General features: G+C 30.8%; 1 protein-coding gene across 13 annotated transcripts in view; it reads left to right on the top strand.

Annotated features, from left to right (window-relative positions):
* LOC141533413 (ankyrin repeat and SAM domain-containing protein 1A) overlaps positions 1-20,546 on the top strand; it is a 29,744-nt gene extending 9,198 nt beyond the window's left edge. The window contains exons 6-19 of one of the 13 annotated variants that reach the window (XM_074252296.1): positions 1,893-2,119; positions 2,215-2,410; positions 4,076-4,228; positions 4,418-4,688; positions 4,780-5,472; positions 8,065-8,239; positions 9,466-9,507; positions 15,826-16,149; positions 16,200-16,339; positions 16,428-16,832; positions 17,841-18,209; positions 18,287-18,445; positions 18,494-18,646; positions 18,791-20,546. In XM_074252296.1, the coding sequence (XP_074108397.1) occupies positions 1,893-2,119; positions 2,215-2,410; positions 4,076-4,228; positions 4,418-4,688; positions 4,780-5,472; positions 8,065-8,239; positions 9,466-9,507; positions 15,826-16,149; positions 16,200-16,339; positions 16,428-16,832; positions 17,841-18,209; positions 18,287-18,445; positions 18,494-18,646; positions 18,791-19,588 (4,105 nt within the window). In that variant the 3' untranslated portion in view covers positions 19,589-20,546. Of the gene's footprint in view, positions 1-1,892; positions 2,120-2,214; positions 2,411-3,988; positions 4,229-4,417; positions 4,689-4,779; positions 5,473-8,064; positions 8,240-9,465; positions 9,508-15,825; positions 16,150-16,199; positions 16,340-16,427; positions 16,833-17,840; positions 18,210-18,286; positions 18,446-18,493; positions 18,711-18,790 lie in introns of all 13 variants that reach the window. The other 12 variants (XM_074252291.1, XM_074252287.1, XM_074252290.1 and 9 more) reach the window with 12 other exon arrangements.
* The last annotated feature ends 268 nt before the right edge of the window (positions 20,547-20,814 follow it).

The following is a 20,814-nucleotide window of genomic DNA, read 5'->3' as shown; positions in this document are numbered from 1 at the left end:
ATCAAAAGGTAAGTTCTTGGCAGTTAGGATGCAGAAGGCTGTTTTACTTGATTCTCTCCGTCTCTTAAGGGAAATGACTTTGGCCTGCTGTGATCACTAACCGCCTTGTTGTGCGGAGTGGTCCAGCAGTAACGGATGGAGCTCAGGCTGGGCCCTCGGAGAATCGGACTCCGGGGATAACCCCCCTGAGCATTTAATAACAAAATAATAATAATAATAATAATAATAATAATAATAATAATACCTTCATTTAAAATATTAACTATTACAATGAAAAAATTTTTTTTTTTTTTTTTTTTTTTTTTTTTTTTTTATTATTTACAACAATGAAATTATTCATCCTTTAATTAGCATTTTTAAAAATCATCTGAACGTAATTTATGAATAATGGATTGAATAAATATAAAATATCAGGTAATTAATTGAATTTAACCGAGCGAAAAAACAAGTAAGGCAAAAACGCTGGTAATTAAAAATTAATTACTCCCGTGGATGAAAAAATAATTGGAAACTTTTAATTAGTTGGTAATTCATACGCATAAATATAATTTTATTAGAATGAGAAATAATCGAAAAATAATAATATTGATTATGATTATTATTGTTTGGTGATTGGATTACAGTTATTTATTTAAAGCTTTTATAATTATTTTGAATGTCGCTTTAAATGCCCGGTAAATCGTAATAGCCGCGAAACTACGGGTTACATCGTAATCGGGGTATAACCGGTCGTTCCATTAGATTATTTTTACATAGAACGTGTTTGGTAATCTGCTGTCATTGTTGATCGACTGTACACTATACTGCTATACTGCTGCTGCTACTACTACTACTACTACTGTTGCTATATTTTTAAAAAATAAAAATAAAAACAACTAACTGCTAAATTGGTGGTATCTATAAACCTATATACATTTACCGGGGAATGTTTGTTGTTACATAAGAGAAAGAGAGAAAGATTGGGATGATTCTGGCGGAAGGATAAAGAGGGTTAAAGGGTAGAATGGGGAGTAGAGTGGGCAATAATCGTTTTAACAACGCCTCGACTATAATGCTATGATCGCATCGCGATATAGTTGGATGCCTGCCAGTATATTTAGTTCCATTCGACGGTCTACAATTAAATCGATTTTTAAAAAAAAAAGTTAAATCCTTTTATACTTGTATCACTTATCAGTTATCAATTGTTGTTACTACTGTGATATATAAAATATAATAATATTAAAAAATTAGATAATTTATATATAATTATTTCAAGTGCAAGCGAGGTTAGCCGCAAATAACCGCGGATATCAGTATGAGTATGTAGGTATAGATTCATAGATGCATAGATGCGTAGAAAGGGAATATGAAGAGAGGGAATATGAAGAGTCAGGTGGGGTAATGTCAATTATCGGATTCAATATCGGTGCTCTCGGTAAGCCAGTACAAATACCCCTATATGGTATGGTAATAACAACATATAGCTCCATGCGAATCAGATTTCTATCTCCTTTTGCCTCTGGCTCTGGCTCTGGCTCTGGCTTTAGCTCTAACTCTAACTGTAGCTCACTATTCCCGAATCATGGACCGGGTTTCCCAATTTTCCCGTTTCCCAATCCCATTGTCAATGGATGGCTCCTGTTCCACTACTATCCTACTTTGATACTATGATACTATGATACTATGCTGGTTTAGTTGATTCACTGGCCCCCGGCGGCATTATATTACATCGTATCCCCTACACTTGACGTACATTCATCATGTACGCCATTACTGTACTTCCAACAGTCCATTTGTATTTTTGGTTCCCTCATCCATATACCAATCATATATTTATATTCTCTTAAAAATTTGATAATTAATAATTATTAACACTGAATATGATAGATTTATCGTAATGTTTGTTTCAGGGCTGTTGTTGAAGTTTTACTGGCGTCTGGAGTTGATGTAAATACAAGAACTTCTGCTGGCACTGCGATGCATGAGGCTGCACTTTGTGGTAAAATGGAAGTCGTAAGAACACTATTAGATCGTGGAGTTGATTTAGGGATACGTGACGCAAGACACAATACGGTACTAGATCTTCTGGGACAATTTCCTCCTCACGTTACTCATGATATTACTGCTGTTATCAAAAGTTTGTTTGTTTTTTTTTTTTTTCTTTTATCAAATAATAAAAATAATTTATTTATATATATTTATATAATATTTTTTTTTTTTTTTATTTTTCAGGACATCGATCATCTTCTGGAATAGAGAGTGATGCTGACAGTGAACATATTCCACGAGTAAATGACATTTTAGGTAGTCCGTACGACAACGCATTGGATCTATCTCCCGTGGAAGGTTCTTCACCGACGCAATGGCAGTTTTATCATAAACCGCGAGACGAGGATCGCCGAGTATCCGGTACTTCAGTCATGTCCTTGTAAGTCTCATTAGTAAAATTTTAATTCATTTACCTACACAAACATAGACTTTTTCACACCAACAAAAAACACCAGCTATAATGATAAAATAAAAACAGGTACTATTTAAATATATAATGTATTATACAAATTTAATGAACAAGTGTTTCGTAATTGTGCATTGGGCGTAAAAAATTTAAACCAGAAAGATTTTAACACACTCACACAAACACTCACCAGTAGTAATTCAGAAACAATTTGTCAAGAAGTTGAATTACACTGGAATGGAGATGGAGATGGAGATGACTCCCTCTTGTATAGACTTTTCATATTTTATCTCAGTAGCAGAAGTAACAGTAACACCAGTAGAACCAGTAGAAGCAGTTGCAGGCGAGTATGTTACGCTCTGTAAGCACACTCAAAAATGAAAGAAGCCATATAAATAGACAAGAGAGTACGCGAAGAAATGTTGAACAAAAAATCTAAAAACACCAGACAAAACTTGATCTTTCTTTCTTTCTTTTTTTTTTTTTTTTATTTTCTTTCGTTCTTTTATTACTTTCAGTGTATCTCTATTTTAACAACTCGGCAATTTCCAACTGACCTCTGTTGTAATATTTCCCAGAAAGACTCAAAGTATATAGAGTATATATAGATATATAAATTCAGTGGGTGTACAGGTCGGTCTGGTAACTGCCAGGTTTAATATAGGAGATGTGAGCAAACAAAAGCACAGATGTTAACTTCCGTACCGGTTCAAGTGAATGAGAGCCAGTGTATGTAGCAAGTAAATGAAGAAAGAACTGAATATCAGTATTAGTGTTGATAGTAATCCCAATCCTAGTATTAGTAATAGTAATACTACTACTATTATTACTACTATGTACTAGTAATGTTAGTCTGGGATTTAGTTGCTGAGGAAAAGGCGCCGTATTCAGAAACAAGAGAATGTATTCTTAACAAGTGAATGAAAGAGAAAGAGAGTAGAGGTTGTTAAGTGCAAAGGACGCAGTATAAAGGTGGTGATGTTGCTCCACCGCGTTAAGTACCGCTTCAGTTGGTTTAATTTTCCTGATGTAGGCACCACCAGTTCTAGTGATGGTGAGTCCGTTGGTTTCCCTCCGTTGGAGTACTTCGACTCACCTCTGTTCATTTTGGCGTGGCTTGCCTTTACTTCACTTGGGTTACCCTCACCTACCCTCCGGCAGTGTGCTCTAGCTCTGACCCTACCCCAACTTACCCCCCGCGTCTTTTTGAACTCTTATACTACTTATACTACTCGGGAATCACGCTCACCAGCTACCATAAATGTTTGACGTTGGCCCAGTACACGATTCCACCTCCATCCAGTCTCGAGATGAATTCATCATGTTAAACAATGTAAATGTTAGCCCGTTTCAACCTGAAATTAATAACTTTACTCCCTTTAATACTTTTACTACCTTTACATACTCTCAAGGACTCTACATTATTTTTAATAATCTTTTCTTTTTTTTTTACTCTTTAAAAGCTTTTGATGATGAATTAAATCAAATGTTTGAAAAAGAGTTTATATTTTTTGTTAGATGGTAGATTTAAAAATAGTTGAGTTATTTCAGCGGGGATTTCGAGGGCAACATTTACTACGATGCCCCGGAATTGCAACTGACCGAAAGTTATTCAAATTCAAGCTCCTTCTTTGACAGCGTATTGATGTCCATGTCAGACACTCTCAACTCAATAAATACACTTGCAAGTTCTGTTCAGACAACACCCGATGACAACAACAAATATATTGACATTTTTATCAACAACAACAACAACAACAACAACAACACATCAGTATCACCGCGAACACGGTATGATTCTGTTACGGCAAAACATTAATAACAAAAAATTAGCTGCAGACGACTTCCTAGATAAATAGTATACTTAATTTTATTTTACATTATAATTATATAAATAATACAAAAATACAAAAATACAATAATATTATTGGGTAATTTTCTGATTGGTTGTGGTAACAAATAAATGTTCGGGATGTTTAGGGGCTCTGACAGCGGGTTATATCAGACGCCACCGGCACCTCGGTGTACTGAGGGCAGTTACGTCTCTGAGGATCTGTCTTTGACATTGCCTGCGGGATTCACTGGCAGGGAGTCTGATCAGTTAAGCGTTTCTTCTTCATCGAGTATTGGCGGACCTAGCCCTCGGGACAGACGTTGTCTACCTAATGATTCTGGTATTTCTGGAATTTATTTGCCGATGGCTCCATTATCTAGTTCACTTCACAGTCCTGCATCTAATAGTAAAGTCTCGGTAAGTTTTTTTTTTTTCATCCATATAATAATTATTAAAAAAATATCTTTGGATAGATTTTTAAAATTATTTTATGAAAATAATTTTACAGCCGACTCCACCGAAAAAACCACCTAGAAGAAATTTATCAGTATCACCAACTCATTTACAAACTCAGATGTCGTTATCTGCAGACTGTTCTCTTGGTCCCAGCAATTACGAGTATTTATTTCTTGCGCGAAGTGGAGCTCGAAGTCACATTGATCTTGAGCAGCTTCAAACTCGAAGAGATCAGTTGCGTCACGTAACCAGAAGCGTTGACCAATATGTAGACATGAAAGCAAGGTACAGTGGTCCCGAAAGCACAAATAGACGGACAGGTGAAGAACCAGTTGCTCTTACCGCTGTTTACGGTGATCGTTTGATAAAACTCCAAAATCCTCGACGTAAATTACGCAGACACTGTGAAAGAGCTTATGAAAATTACGATGTGGATAACAATGCTCCGGTTGATGAATCACCAACAAGTGAAACTTTACACGATAAAACATTTGTTTCAAGCGCATTTCTTACGCTAAAATCTTCCCAGGAAAGTTTGCTGGACGACAGAAGAGAAAATGGTGATACCCAGGAACCTCTAACTACTGGTACAGGAGAAGCTACAGATAAAAGACTAAAGAGGGTACAGATGCTTATTCCAACGAGTCCTACTCACTATATTCAACCGCCAACTCCAGATCATCCTCCACCTTCCGCTCTGCAGGCAGAGAAATCTATTCACGAACGAATTCGTCCACTCAGTCAGGTAAGTTTTTAAAACTTTAATTATTAAACTACAATTTTTATTAAATTTTACTAAAGAAAAAAAAAAATATTTAATTAGTCGTATTGATAATTACAATAAATACTCTGACTAAGACTTTTTAAATTTTACATTTGATTGAGTAAAAACAATAATAAAGATAATCGGGAAATAATATTATAGAATAAAGTAACATAAAATTAGCATTCGGAAGTACATATGGTAGATCCTTCTGTATCCTATAACGTACTATATGATTCTCCTGCTCAAGTAGAATTGATAAGAGAAGAGAAGAGAAGAGAAGAGTAAGAGATCCAGCGAATGACATTTAATATATAAACCGGGTGTTTGATCTGTGATGCGATTTACAAGGAGTCTAGCTCCTTAAGAAGATGCTTAACCATCTCAATACTAGGATTGGAAAGGGTTACGGGGTTTGGTGGGGTTTGATGTGTAGTATGTCATCTTGTGATCGTTCTACTGTGATCTGGGTTCTCCTTTTCCAGCTGGCAACAAGCACTGATGATGCTTCATGCCTTTACTTGCTCATACTTGCTCATACTTGCTCTTCTTTAAACTCTAGATCTATGTCTGCCTCGGCGGCTTTCTCTGCATATCCATATCATACTTTATACACTCGATATACTCTCAACTCCTTACATATATGCATATATATATATATATATATATATATATATATATATATATATATATATATATATATATATCAACATTCTGTCATAGCAACTTGACTCTTCATATGCACCCGCAATTTTTCGCAAGTGTTGATACGCCTGATGGAATATCGCACAGTGAATATAACCTACGGATGGAGGAACATTCTCTCTCAGACTATCTATGTCTACCTCAAGATTCTTAGATCCTTGTAAATTTGATATGTCTACGTTTATGTCAAACGTATTTATAAATATCTTTAGATGTACTCTTGCATCCCTCTTTGATGCTTTTACGTTACTTTTCACTCGATAAGTCAAATTACATTATACATGTTTAATTATTTAAAATAAATATGTTTAAATTATTAGGAAAGAGAGTGTGACTTTGAGATAAAATTTAAATGTCAAAATCAAATATAAATTCTTCTCTTTGTACATTTCTACTGGTTATGTTTGATAAATGTTACCAAATGTCTCAGATATAAGATAGTAATATAAGATAAAAGATGAAAGATGGAAAAAATACAGAAAATAACAGTTGATTCGAAGTGTGTTAGACAGTAGACAGTAGACAGTAGACAACAGACAACATGTACGGTAGTATATGTGATGAAAGATAGAGCTGTTGAATCCTTCAAGAGGAGAGAAAATCTAAGAAAATCTGAAAGGAAAAGAGAAGATAATTGAAGATGTATTTACGGAAAATACGCGTGTGAAGGAGAATTTGATGTAGGGTACGTGGATCGTTGGATTTCACCCGTCAACTTTCGCGTGTCCAACGAAGCGGCAGAACGCAAGACGTCGACACCCTTTGAATAATGAAGCCTTTCCTTGACGACTACACTCTATATAATATAAACTATATATTATATAACAGGAATATAGTAGTGGTACTTGTCGGTGTATATATTTCTCTCAAGAAGGAGTTTCCCTTGCTAACCCGTTTATACGTTTATACATCGTCTTTGCCAGTCAAGTCTACAAATTTGTACCTGCTGTAGTTTTGCCTATTCGCCTACCTTCATGTCTTTCTTGTACTAACTCACTCGGTAACTGGTTCACTCACTCGTCTCTCTACTCTTTACTCTTTACTCTTTACACTTTACACTTTACACTTTACACTTTACACTTTACACAAGCAGCATCCTTATCCTTGTAAAACAAAATTTAATACACAACATCTGAGTGGTGAGAAATCTAAAATCTGTCTAATTCTCTGTTACTTTACTACCGTATTCTGTCTTATTCTCCTATTTTATTATTATTATTATTATTATTATTATTATTATTATTATTACTATTATCAAAACTTTAGTTGAACAAGATTAAAAAAGACACTGGTTTAAATCACCGACTCACAATTTATCCTGTCAACTAAACATCTATTCTAATAAAATATCTGTGTATACACTAAGAGCTTATTTGTTTACCTTCATGTACTGGCTGTGTATTTATCATGTAAAATATTTACGGTTGAGATCAACATTCGGCTCATATTTCCGCGCTATTCATATTTGTACTCGATGTTTTTCCGTTTTATACTCTATATATTTATATACATTTTTTTTTTTTTTTTTTTTTTTTTTATCAGGCCAAAAAGAATAGACCGCGAAAGAATTCCATTTCAATAAATTTGCATTGAAATCGCGTCAGTTTTTATTCCCCGACAGTATGAATTTCATATTTTTTTTTTAATTTTATACATTTATAAAATCTTTGTGATTTTTTTATTTTAGTTCGAAAAAATTTTCCAAGTATTGAAATGAAAATTTTTTATCTGTAATTTGACAATTAATGGTTTAAAAAAAAATGTACATGATAGTTAATAGTGAAAGGATAAAATAAAAAATAAAAAAAAATTAATAAAAATTTTACATACATAGTGAGTGTATGTAAAAAAGGATAAATTATTTTAAAGATTTACAAACGTCGGTCACGTGACATGGAGACTGAAACGGAGGAGGATTTGTTGCAATTTCAACCAAGTGGCTCATTAGACGCCTCAAGTGGTTCATTATCAAGCGTGTCCTTATCCGACAAAAGTATGTCCACCGACAACGTCGAGGAGTACTTTGGTGACGTACCGTTTGCAGGTAAACAGCAACAAACGCTTGGCTGCACCGCATGACGCTTTATGCCCTGGTGTAGATGCATATTATCGTTATTTTGTTATTGTGTCCGTACACTATCAACTCCAAACAATTTATTATAGATTCAATCTCAATCCAGTTAATACATATATGTTATATTTTTTTTTTTTTTTTTTTATAACAATCGATGTGCTTTTATATTTTTATTATTACCACCATTACTAATAATAATAATAATCATTATTATGATTATTACTATTGTGCGCCATATTTTTTGACAACAAGCCGGAGACGTATAATTAAAATTATTATTATACTTATTATAAAAATATTGTTATGTATACGCTGGCGTTTTATTGTCATTTTAAATAAATACAATAAAAATATTAAATTGTATTTTAATACGCAGTTTCAACAAGGGTTTGAGGTATTTCAATATTTCAATTATTATTATTATTATTATTATTATTATTATTATTATTATTATTAATATATAAATATATAGAAAGCCAGATATATTATATTATATATTTATTTTACGCTACTGTAGTCATTGGCTTTTTATACACCGTTTATTTTTAATTAATTAAATTTTATTAAATATCAAAATTTGTTTTTCTATCTATAATTATAAAGCTTATGTAATTGCGATTATTGTTTTACTACTACAACAACTCATTAAAAAAACAAATTTTTGATGGGTACTTAGTAGAAATTTATAGGGCTGTAGGATGAGAAAAAAAAATATTTTTTTATTGTTGAAATTCGACAAGTTTTTATTTAGTCTGTGATTATGTAAATTTTTATTGTTATAAAAATATAGTATTTTTTTTTCCTTTTTTAATGCATTATTGATAGAGTAGAAGTTAATAATAATATATATAAAATTGTACACGATTGTATAGTATGACAAAAAAGTATTAGATAAAGTATTAGTTGATAACTGAATTATATAGCATAATTAGGCAATTTTAACTAGTTATTTAATAAAAAATATATATTGTTATGAAAAAACAAGTTAAAAATTGGAAATTTATAGTGCATATTATTATAACACTATATATTATTTTGCCAATAAATATTGTGCCATTGTGTTTGCTGTGTCTTGATTTATTTTAATGCTTTTTTATTTATTTTTTTTTGATCGCCCTGCTTTTACGATATTTGTTTACTTATTATAATTATATAACACTTATTATTAAATTTTTTTCGGAATATATTTATTATAGTAGCTAATATGGACGTGCCAAACCACGGACGTTCGCTAGACAGTAAGTTGATCTATCTTTTTTTTTTTTTTTTGTTACTTTTTATACGTGCACGTCATCATAATTTTTTTTTTCCGTTAATCATCATCTTCATTATCGTTTTTATCAAGATTCAATACCATTCAACTGATTCAATGAATCAGCAATTCAACAAAGTGGCCACTGAATTCTTTGGAATTTTTTGTTTAAAAAAAATCATCATAAATTTTTTCGACATGTTCATACCATTGAAAAAATGCAATCGATTTTTTAATCTATGTATAAGCATTTCCGTTACCAAACTTTTTATTTTTCAATTGAAATTGGTAAAATAAACAGTGGCCATAATGTTTTAAAATAAAATATTCAAGGTAAGATAAAAACAAATCTAATAAAAATAAAATGATGGCATAAATACATAAATATTAAAGATAATTTATGTTACAAAAATAATAATAATCCTCGGTCTAGTAGTACACTAGACGAAGTGAGCGTAGATAATTTACAATTGGAGCAAGGTGAGAGCACGGATGAATGACTGCACTGTTTCTCACTATTGTTATTGTTTTTTTTTTTTTTAAATATATAATTAAAAAATAATTGTGAAAGCTTACGCCGTGTTGTAAATAGCTCAAGTTAGTAATTAATATATTTACACCTGGCGTGTGTAATTAGTGTGATATTACTCGAGTGTCGACTTTCTTAAATGAAAGCATCACACCAACACTTAATCTATTGTTTGTTAATTTTTTATTAAATATTCATTTTGTTGTAAAAATTTATTAAAAATAACAACAACATTTAAATCATGAGGATCGTGGCACACGAGTCTGTTGCTGATAAGATAAAAAAAAAAAAAATAAAACTCCTCCGGTGTATATCGTTTACGTTGTATTGCAATTGCTTGATAAAAAGTTATTCATTTTTATTTTATTTTTCTCAGTATCGATTGTAACCGTCCAAGTAAAATAAAAAATAATATTTATATTTTATTTATTTAACGTGTGAGTATTTTAAAATAGTGTCTTGGCCTTTGACCTTTTAACTTTATTTATTAAAATTATTGGTCGTATTTAATAAAATGAAAACGGTAATTGTACTTTTGTATAGATATAATATAATATAATACAAAAGATTTAATTAAATGAATGTATTTGTACATGACATCATATAACGAAGGAATGCGTGGATCGTAAGTTCGTTTTATATGAATGACTCATTGGGCGACGCACCGTTTTCTATTTTTTATCTCCGGATTTATTCGAGTCCTATATATAAATATAATGCGGTTGTGAATTGTGAGGACAAAAAAAAAAAAAATAATAATAATAATAGATGTTGCTTGTGAGTTTATTAAAAACAAACAAAATAAAGTTAATAATTTCTTAACTCAATTAATTAAATTTTCCCATACCATATAATATCTTAATATTATATTTTCCCATAAACAAACGCGCTTTTAAATTAAATGACACATTGTCTCGATCTGAATCTAAAGTTTCTCCGGAAGATAACTAACTACATTAAACATATCTCACGAGAGTTTAAGTTATTATTTGCAAATCTGTTCAATACTCTAAATAAATTATAATTATATTTGTAAAACTAAGCGAATTATCAAATTAATGATATTTATTTAATATATCTAATATATAAATGAAAAGTGACATTTATTGGATCACAGTTGGTTTTTAGTATGCCTCCAGCTTTATTACTATTATTATTATCATTGTATTATGTGTGTAGATACCATTTATTGCTGGTATTATCAATCAGCTTTATTCATCATATTAAATTAAATTAATAATTTAATTAAATATTAATTTTGTTGAATTAAATGATATTTGTATTGGTACTTGAAAAAATAAATATTAGTTGATATAAAGAAGAAGAAGAAGAAGAAGAAGAAGAAGAAGAATTTATAAAAGAGGAGGTAAAAAATACAGGTTTTGTTCCCCTTCTTCGATCTTTGTCTCTCAATCTCAATATATTAAACTCAAGTCACTAGCACCAACAAATCCCCACTTTTTTTTAATAATTTTACGCGGGGCCCCATACCAGTACAGCCGGCGGGCGACAGTCCCACGTCTGGGTCATTTTTCGCGGCGATCGTTAGTAACAATCCAACACTCGTTAGTACGCGAGTGTAATGCTAGTATTGTCAGTGTTGTGTCTCGTGCGCGGGTGTTTACAGTAATTGTTAATAACAATTAACAATTACAATAGTACTTGCAATATCCGATTTATTTAAAAACATCCCACGTTTTTACTCTAATCACAACTCATAACAACTCATTACTTTTATATAGAATCCACGCTCGTCCACAAGTTAAGTGCAAGTGTTTGGATAAGCTATTTTAAGCTATCGGTAAGATTTATATAAATTTAGTAAAGTATCTTTAAATTCTTTTGTTAAAAAATTTCGGTTACTAAGCTCATACACAATCATCATGTATCATGTATCATGTATCATCATCATGTATCATGTGTCGGCTCGTGGGCATTGTGCTTTAGGTTTAGGTTTAGGTTTAGGTTTAGGTTTAGGTTTAGGTTTAGATGATATATAAAAGAATAAAAGAATATATTCTAAGGATATTTAATATTATTGAAGCAGGGTATCATCTGGGTAATGACCGGTAATTTTACAATGCAGGTGTTTGAACACCTTTTTAAATTATATTTACAAAATAATATACTCTGTATATTTATTTGCTGACATCTGCTCAACTATAATTAAACAACAGCAACTTCAACTCACGTTTCCGGTTATTTCGTTATTTTTTTTTTTTTTTTTTTTTTAATTATGGCTCCTGGATACCTGGACAATTGGATTAGGTTAATTGGGATTTAAATTAACGTGTGTCCAACGTAAACGGTATCCCGAATACCAAATTCGAAAATCATTAATTCGAGTACTTTACTTGTTGCTCGTCGTGACGTCCTAATCTAATCCGAGTAAGTAATAATAGCCTGTACTGGTAGCTATTTACTTTGACTCAGAACATATAACTCTGATATATGTCTGTCGTACATTATGCAGTACTTTGCCTACTGATAGAATCATTGCGTCATGTATCACGTAAATACTCGGGGAAAATATACATACAACAACAATAAGATATCACTCTAGTAGTATATAGGGTTTTATCGTGTTATCGCAAACGTCACACGGATCTTTTTCAACTGCATCTCGTTAACATATTATGTGTGTTTATTTTTTTAACATGTTCCTCTAATTAGATTATTTTAATTATTAGAAAGTCATTTTATTTTATATTTTATAAAAAAAAAAAAAACATTTATCTCTAAAATTAATGGTATTTTTAAAAATTTTATAATTAGAAAGTTGATAGAAAAAATTTTATGTATTTTTTAATAAAATTTATCAATTAAAAATTTATTTACTGATAAAATTATTTAATTATCAATTACTTGAATATAAAATTAAATGGATTTTTTTTTTTTTTTTTTTTTTTTTTTTAATTAAATTATTGAAGTAAAAAAATATAATGAATAATCTTTTATTAAATTACAAAAAGAGAAATTTAGTGCAATGTATGCAATGATAATAATAATAACAACAACAACTATTATAAAATTGAGGGTACTACCTCTTAACTTTAGTGGTGTATTATACTCCTCTACAGAATATAAAGTTAGCAAACTATACTACAACTACTACTGATGGAGAATTAAATTAAATGATTGCCAGTAGCGACTATAAATTAGTTATTATATAATAAATGAGTGTTATTAACTATTTATCAATGAAGAAATCGCGTGTGAATCAGAATTAAAAAAAAAAACAAAATAATAATAATAATAATAATTATAATAGTATCTTTATATATTAAAATTATTATTAAATATAAAAGAGTGTATAGCCAGGAGTATTGAGTAGCTGGTTGATTTGAGTTTAGTCGAGTTGTGGTATTTGCAATTAAATTGGACTAGTGATTGTAGAGTGCTCAATCTCACGGTACATTATATACAATTGATTGATCCTATAGAACAAATAAACGGAAGTTTCGCATCCTGTTTGTCTATAAACCGACTGCATATTTATTTATTATTTATATTTACCTGACGTTGTCTTTCTATTCTCTATTCATTTGTAATTATTATTGAATACTCGGGTCATTTAACGAACCATTTGATATATAATTTTACATAAATAAGAGTAGAGACACTTGCGGTTATTCAGATGATCGCATTACACTCTGGAATATCGTGATGATTATATTTTATTGGTGATTAGCTGTAGGAAATTTACAACAAGGTCATTACACGTGCTCGGGCGGTATAACTCTACAACTTTTTTATATTATAAATATATAATACATTATACATAATACGCCTCTTTTTTTTATCTCTTACATTTTTTATTATTACGTACTTGAATTTAACTGATTAATTAATCATTTTATTATTATTATTATTATTATTATTATTATTATTATTATTATTATTATTATTATTATTATTATTATTATTATTATTATTATTATTATTATTACTTGAACGGACTATTTAAAATATATGTTAATAAGTAATTAAATGAGTCAATTAAAGTGAACTTTTGTTGATTTAATAAAATTTTATTGGATTAAAAATTTTCGTAAATTACTTTTGAAATATATAAAATTTAATAAAGATATAGTAAACAGAGTGATTAAAAAAGTACAGTTGTAAAACTGCACCTTTAAATTTATTTGGTCACATTGGCTGGTTTAATTTAAATTCACGTTCAGTTGTATATGCCCTGACATTGTTTGGATTAAATAGAGAGTCAGTACCATTGACAATGAGAATTACAATTACTAATTATTTATTTTAAATCACAAGTTTTATTATTTTTTAATGACCTTGTCCTCAACATTGAATCAAATCGGTTTAAAGAAAAACAACAAAGTTAATTGTTTTTTGACACCTTTAATATCGAAAGATTTAAGTCAACAGTCAGCAATTAATTTTTCATTTGATATATTTACTCGGAAGTATAATTTAAAAAATAAATTAGTGAAAAAAGTATGATAATAATATATATATTTTCAGTGAATTTTTTTTTTTAAAGTCAGCGGAAATTGTAATATATAGTTTTTCTTGGCAGAACTCCATTTGCCATCACTCAAAGAATATTGGCTAATGATCTATACTACTACTATAGCTCGGTTAACGACCCCGAAAGTTAATATAATGCCAATTGCTGAGAGTGTGTCATCCGCTAGAGTATTTAGTTAAAAAATGTCCTCGTTGCTTGCAATTATTCAAACACAAAACGCAATTTTATTATTATTGTTATTAACTTGTCATGCCAGATTTTTTTTTGTATTTTATTTTTTATTTTTTATTGTCAGCAATGAATTATTTATAGTCACTTAATTTGAAAGTCAATTTTACTTCCGGTTTCGCTATAGACTTTATATATATATATATATATATATATATATATATATATATATATATATATATATATATATATATATATATTATTTTCAAGGTTTTGTGGGTATTTTCAAATTTCCACAAAAAATTTATTTATTTATAAAAGATACTAAAAAGGCTCAAACTATTATATTACCCTCATAAGTGGATTATTAAAACAAAGTAAATAAGGGAAATATAAAAAAAAAAAAAAAAAGTAAATGGATGAGAATAAAATTTTTTTAATAATATATGTGTAGTAATTTGCGTGTGTGACTTGGATAATAACTGCGTAATGCAACAACACAATGTCGCGCAGTGGTTTTACGGTTTAGGGTTTAGGGTTTAGGGTTTGGGGGTTTGGGGTTTGAGGATACAGTAGAAGCTGAAAGAGGTAAAGGCGTCGTGTAGTTGAGACGCCCTTCATCATGGGGCTTTAATTAAAATTACGTACGTTTCCACTTGTAACTCAACTTTATCTCACTTTTTTTTTTTTTTCTTTCTCTATTTAGTATTTTTATGAGCTTTTCATTATGCGATATTTATACATGTATATTTTTATGTAATGTGAAATATGAACGTGAAGCATCTTTGAAAAGACATGGCTACTATCCACTTTCTCTTTATTTTTTTTTACCTATTCAAAGTCGTCACTTAATAATGTTAACATTTTTTTCTCTTTATCCATGTTATAATGTTGTACATAATAGTGTCGACAAGCAAATTTATATCTCATTTATTTAATTTATACCTTTATACCTCTTGAAAGAGACATTTTCAGAGATAATATTATATAAAATAAAAATAACATTTTCATTGTTTTTTATTAAAAATTACTCAACTTGAAAAAGCTGATAACATAACATAACATTGAGTGAATAAATTTTTAATTAAAATTATTGGTTTGTATAATATCAGGTTTACTGAAGGGCTCGGTCACGGCGGAGCGTCCGCGAACACTTAGACGGCTGAGGAACGTCTATACGGGTGGTGGTAATTCCGGAATGGGAACCGGCAGCACAGATTCCTCAAGCGAGCGTATTATCGACGATGCCAACGCGGATTCTCTGCTTCGGGAGAAAGATCGGGACAGGGATGAAAAATCCCTGAGTATTATGAGTCCCTTTGACGAGCAAGAGGAATGGGCTAAAATATCTGAAATTATGGCTTCTTTTGGAACTGGACTTGTCAGAGAATCTGTATTTGTTAATGAGCTGGAGAAAGAATTTCAGTCGAGGCTTGGTAATTAATAATTATTAAAATATAATTAATAAAAAAATAATCATAAAAAGATTGCTTTTTTAAAGGGATAGGATGTGAAACAAATAGTCCAACGGTTACAACAACTATAGGACAGTGGTTATTAAATTTAGGTTTCGCAGATTACGAATCACTTTTTTTAAATTATGGTTTTGATGATCTTGAATTTATTGTAAGTAGTATTAATAAAATAATAATAGTAATAATTAAAAAATAAACGCCAGTGATTTATGATGATTTATTGTATAAATAAAAAATAGAACGGCGTGTTGGAGGAATCGGACTTAAAAGACATGGGAATAACGAGCGACACGGAGCGCGCTGTGATAATGAACTCCTCGCTGTCGCTGAACAAGCGCGTCGACAAAAGATCTGGCTCACAGGCGAGGACCGTCGAGGAGTGGCTCAAGGGGATAAATTTAGATAACTACCTTGAGACTTTTAAAAAACATCTCTACACCGACATGGACCGGGTTAAGAGAGTTTGGGAAGTTGAACTCGCGGCGGTCCTTGAGATCCAAAAACCCGGGCACAGAAAAAGAATTTTGGCCTCGGTCACCGGTCCTACTCCAAGATTATTGGCTACCAATCCTACCAATCCTACCAATCCTACCAATGGACGTCCTCCCAATTTAGACGACATCAACAAGGATCTCAATAATTTAGTGAGTTTTTTTAATAACAATTATAATTATTAAATCCATTGGAATTAATTATATACCTACAACCAAACTTAGAATATTTACCCTCCAGTCAATAACTTCCAATCAAATTAGTACTTTATTGGATATGGCTAGGACATATATATATATATATATATATATATATATATATATATATATATATATATATATATATATATATATATATATATATATATATATATATATATATATAGTTAATCAAAAGGGACAGTAGACAGTAGACATTGTCGTTGATAGACAGCCAACATCAAAACCAACTACTACGGGGTGCTTTTCGATCATCGACACAATGAGAGAGCTCAATGTTTCGATACTCTAGTCGAGTAGCTGGATTAAATTATATATATATATATATATAATATATAGGGTGACGTATTGCGCTTAACTTTCTCCCCTTCAGTATTGACAAAGCGAGTAAAACACATGTACAATCAACAGAAGGATGCCATTCGATCGCGTTATAATGTAAATAACGTGGCTAATTGGAGACACGGACATTGTGTGATACGATGACTCTTTCATCCGTCTCATTCGAGCGCAAATTCAAACTTTTTTTTTTTTTTTTTTATCTATTTTTTATTCTACAAGACACACCCTCGCTCTGTGGTTACACTTTTTTACCTGCTCTTTTCTCACTCTGGTAACTTATTAATTAATTTTACAAGTAAACATATAATTTTGTGTGAAAATAAAAATTATTCGGTTTAGTAGTTTTTATAAATTCTAATACGATCTGATCATTTAGCTGATCTGGTAAGAAATGCGGTAACCCTTTTCATTCGTTTTATTTTAGGTATCCGGTTTCTCTGCAGATACCTCCAAGCACCTTAAACTTTTACTTTATTTATTTTTTTTTTTTTTCTGACATTGTACTCAACCTAAAAAGATACTGAGAGATAAAACAAGTTATTCCCTGGTTGTAGCCGAGTAGGTTTTAGTCTATAGGAGCCTTCGGGATGTTGATTACAGAAAACTAATATTCAGCAGTTAAAGGAGGAGATTCGCGACAAGTTACCTGAGACCCAGAACAATGGAAATCCTCCGACGAGCCAAAATTCTTCGACGACTGTCGTAACTGGAACTAATGCAGCGACCACGGGTACCTTGAGACACAGAAAGAATCGGCCAGCACCTCAGCCTCCTCAGCCTCCTCAGCTTCCTCAGCTTCCTCAGCTTCCTCAGCCTCCTCAGCGAGCTCAAAACGGGACACCCTCAGCTGAACAACTGGAGATACGAGGACCCTCAGAGCTACTTTTTGGCGTACCCTCGACTCTTAAAACTCAATGGAGACATCAGCCCAAGGTTCTAGTCACTGGCAATATCACTTATGTTGCCAATGTAAGTTTTATTTAAATAAAATAAAAAACAATTTAATTTTCATATCAAAATATGAGAAAAAATAAAAATTGTTTTAGTACTTGGGGTCTACCGTCGTAAAAGAATTGCGTGGGACAGAATCCACTAAAAAGTCTATACAGAAGCTCAAAAATACATGCAGAGATCCTCGTGTTAGTTCGGCCATAACACTAGCGATTTCTTACCGCGGAGTTAGATTTTTAGATACAAATACCAATGTAAGAATAAAATTTTTCTAAAAATTTTTAACAAGACTTAGAGTTTAGTTTTTGTTGTTACAGGAACCAATTTGTGATCATGAAATCCGTAATATTCACTGCGCTTGTCAAGATGCCGACGACCTAACGCATTTCGCCTATATAACTAAAGATCACGCAAGCCGTACACATTTTTGTCATGTATTTTGTGTATCTACAATGGTAATTTATTTGTATCTTTAAAACTTTTCGAAATTGGCTGGTGAATAAATTTATCTGATTGGATGTATTATTATTATTATTATTAAAAAAAAAAAAAAAAAAAAAAAAAAAAAAAAAATGTAAAATTTATTTTTTTAATTACAGGACCAAGCAACCGAGGTGATTCTAACACTGGGACAAGCATTTGAAGTGGCTTATCAAATGGCGTTGAAAGACAAACTGACCGGGACTGGAAATGGGAATGGGAATGGGAATTGGAACGGGAACGGGAACGGAAACAGCCAAACGGTCCGTTCACAGTCGGCGAGTCAACTGACAAACATCACACAGGCACAGGTTAATGTTAATGCGAGTAAGACACCAAATGGAAATAATAATCAAAGTAATGAAAGTTGTGCCAATGATAAAAATTCAACAACAGCAATAAAAACAATAAAAACAATAAAAACAATAACAACAATAACAACACCTACACCAACATTAACTACTGAAGTTAATAAAAATAATTCAAATAGTATAACAGCAACAATAAATAGTAGCAGCAGCGGCAGCAGTAATAGCAATAATGGAAATTCTTATAGCTCTAATACTCTCAAGGCCAAGTTTAAAATAAATAAAACTAGCACAAATGTAAACTCAAATTCAAATTCAAATTCTCATTCCAATGTTAACATGAGCACAAATTCACATGCTGGGATAAATGTCACCGTTGGAAGTAATTGCACTTCCAGTGGGAATTCAAATGCCAATACTGCGGGAGGACCAGTGCCGGTACCGCCAAAGCCCCTGGTAACGCACGGGCGCTCACACTCAGTAAACGACATAAAGATTAATGGGAATCAGTTAAAGCTCGTGCCAACTCCGGTTGATGACATCGGAATCGGCGTCAAAGACATGAAAGCTGGCTCTCGAGCACCCATTGCCCTTTCTGAAGAGCTATAATTATCATCAATATCATCAACCTCATTAAAATCATTTAAATTAAACATCAATATCGATATTATTATTATTATTATTATTATTATTAATTAATAATTATATACTCCATAAGTTGGTTTATTTATTTAAACTGTGATTATTTTTTTAATTAAACAATCCATTATCGATTCTTCAACAAGGACAACGAGTTATCTCTAGTGATTTTACTAAAAATATAAATTTGGTAAGTTTTTTTCTTAAATCCATCAACTAACTAACTAATAGTATATTAAATTCGATCGTGTTGACAACGTTTTACTCTTTAGAAATATTTATTAATCAATTAATAATGACATTCCCGAGAAAAAGCGTTTTTTAAAATTTTTTAATACTGATTGATGAACATGCTCAATTATTGATTATTAGATTGAGTTTATATAGTTTTTAATATTTTAAATGAATTTTCGATAATTTACTCGTTACGATCAAATAATGAGCCTACTTTTTTAATTAATATTTTATTAAGACTGAGAATTTTAACGAGACTAGGGTAAAACTTTGATCTTGCAAACCGGTCATCGGTCAACGGCTGATAACTTTAAATTTATTGACAAATTAGTAGACTTGTTAAACTTTTTCAATTATATAACTCAGTGAAAAATAAGTCAGTAACAAGTCTTTGCCTGGTCTCGGTCTACATGTTCTTCTAACTTTCGATAATCATTTTATTAAATTTACAAAATCTATAATAATTAAATTCAATAATAGGACAAAATTTGGAGGAAAAGTCTCTTGGAGTTTAAAAAATTTAATTTTAGCTTATTAATAATCTAAAATAAGGAAGGGCATTTAAAAAAAAAAAAAAAAAAAACAAATAAAATAATAATAATAATAATAATAACATGTGGTCCTAGAATTTTTTAGATGGATTGAAAGAAATAATGATTGGCTTGAATAAAGTTGGTAGACTAGACCAAAAAAATAAAGAGAAATTTCAGACTAGTAATTTTAAAAATAAAATTACGTAAAGTTTTAATCAATAATTACAATAATAATAATAATCAATAGTAACTAAACTGCCAAAAAATCCCAATGGATTGTTACTGTATTATTAAATTAAATTGTAAACCGACGAATTAATATTTAGATAAAGAAGAGGGCTAATAAATTATTAGTTATTAACAAATAATTACATACCAAAGCGTGTCGGTATTTTGTAGAAAAATGTATACTACAAATAATAATTAAAC

This window comes from Cotesia typhae, unplaced genomic scaffold (assembly GCF_013202065.1).
Source record: "Cotesia typhae breed Kobodo isofemale line unplaced genomic scaffold, CoteBio_Ctyphae contig_83, whole genome shotgun sequence".
In the NCBI taxonomy this organism is placed as follows: Eukaryota; Metazoa; Arthropoda; class Insecta; order Hymenoptera; family Braconidae; genus Cotesia; species Cotesia typhae.
This window is presented reverse-complemented; position numbering and strand designations above follow the sequence as displayed.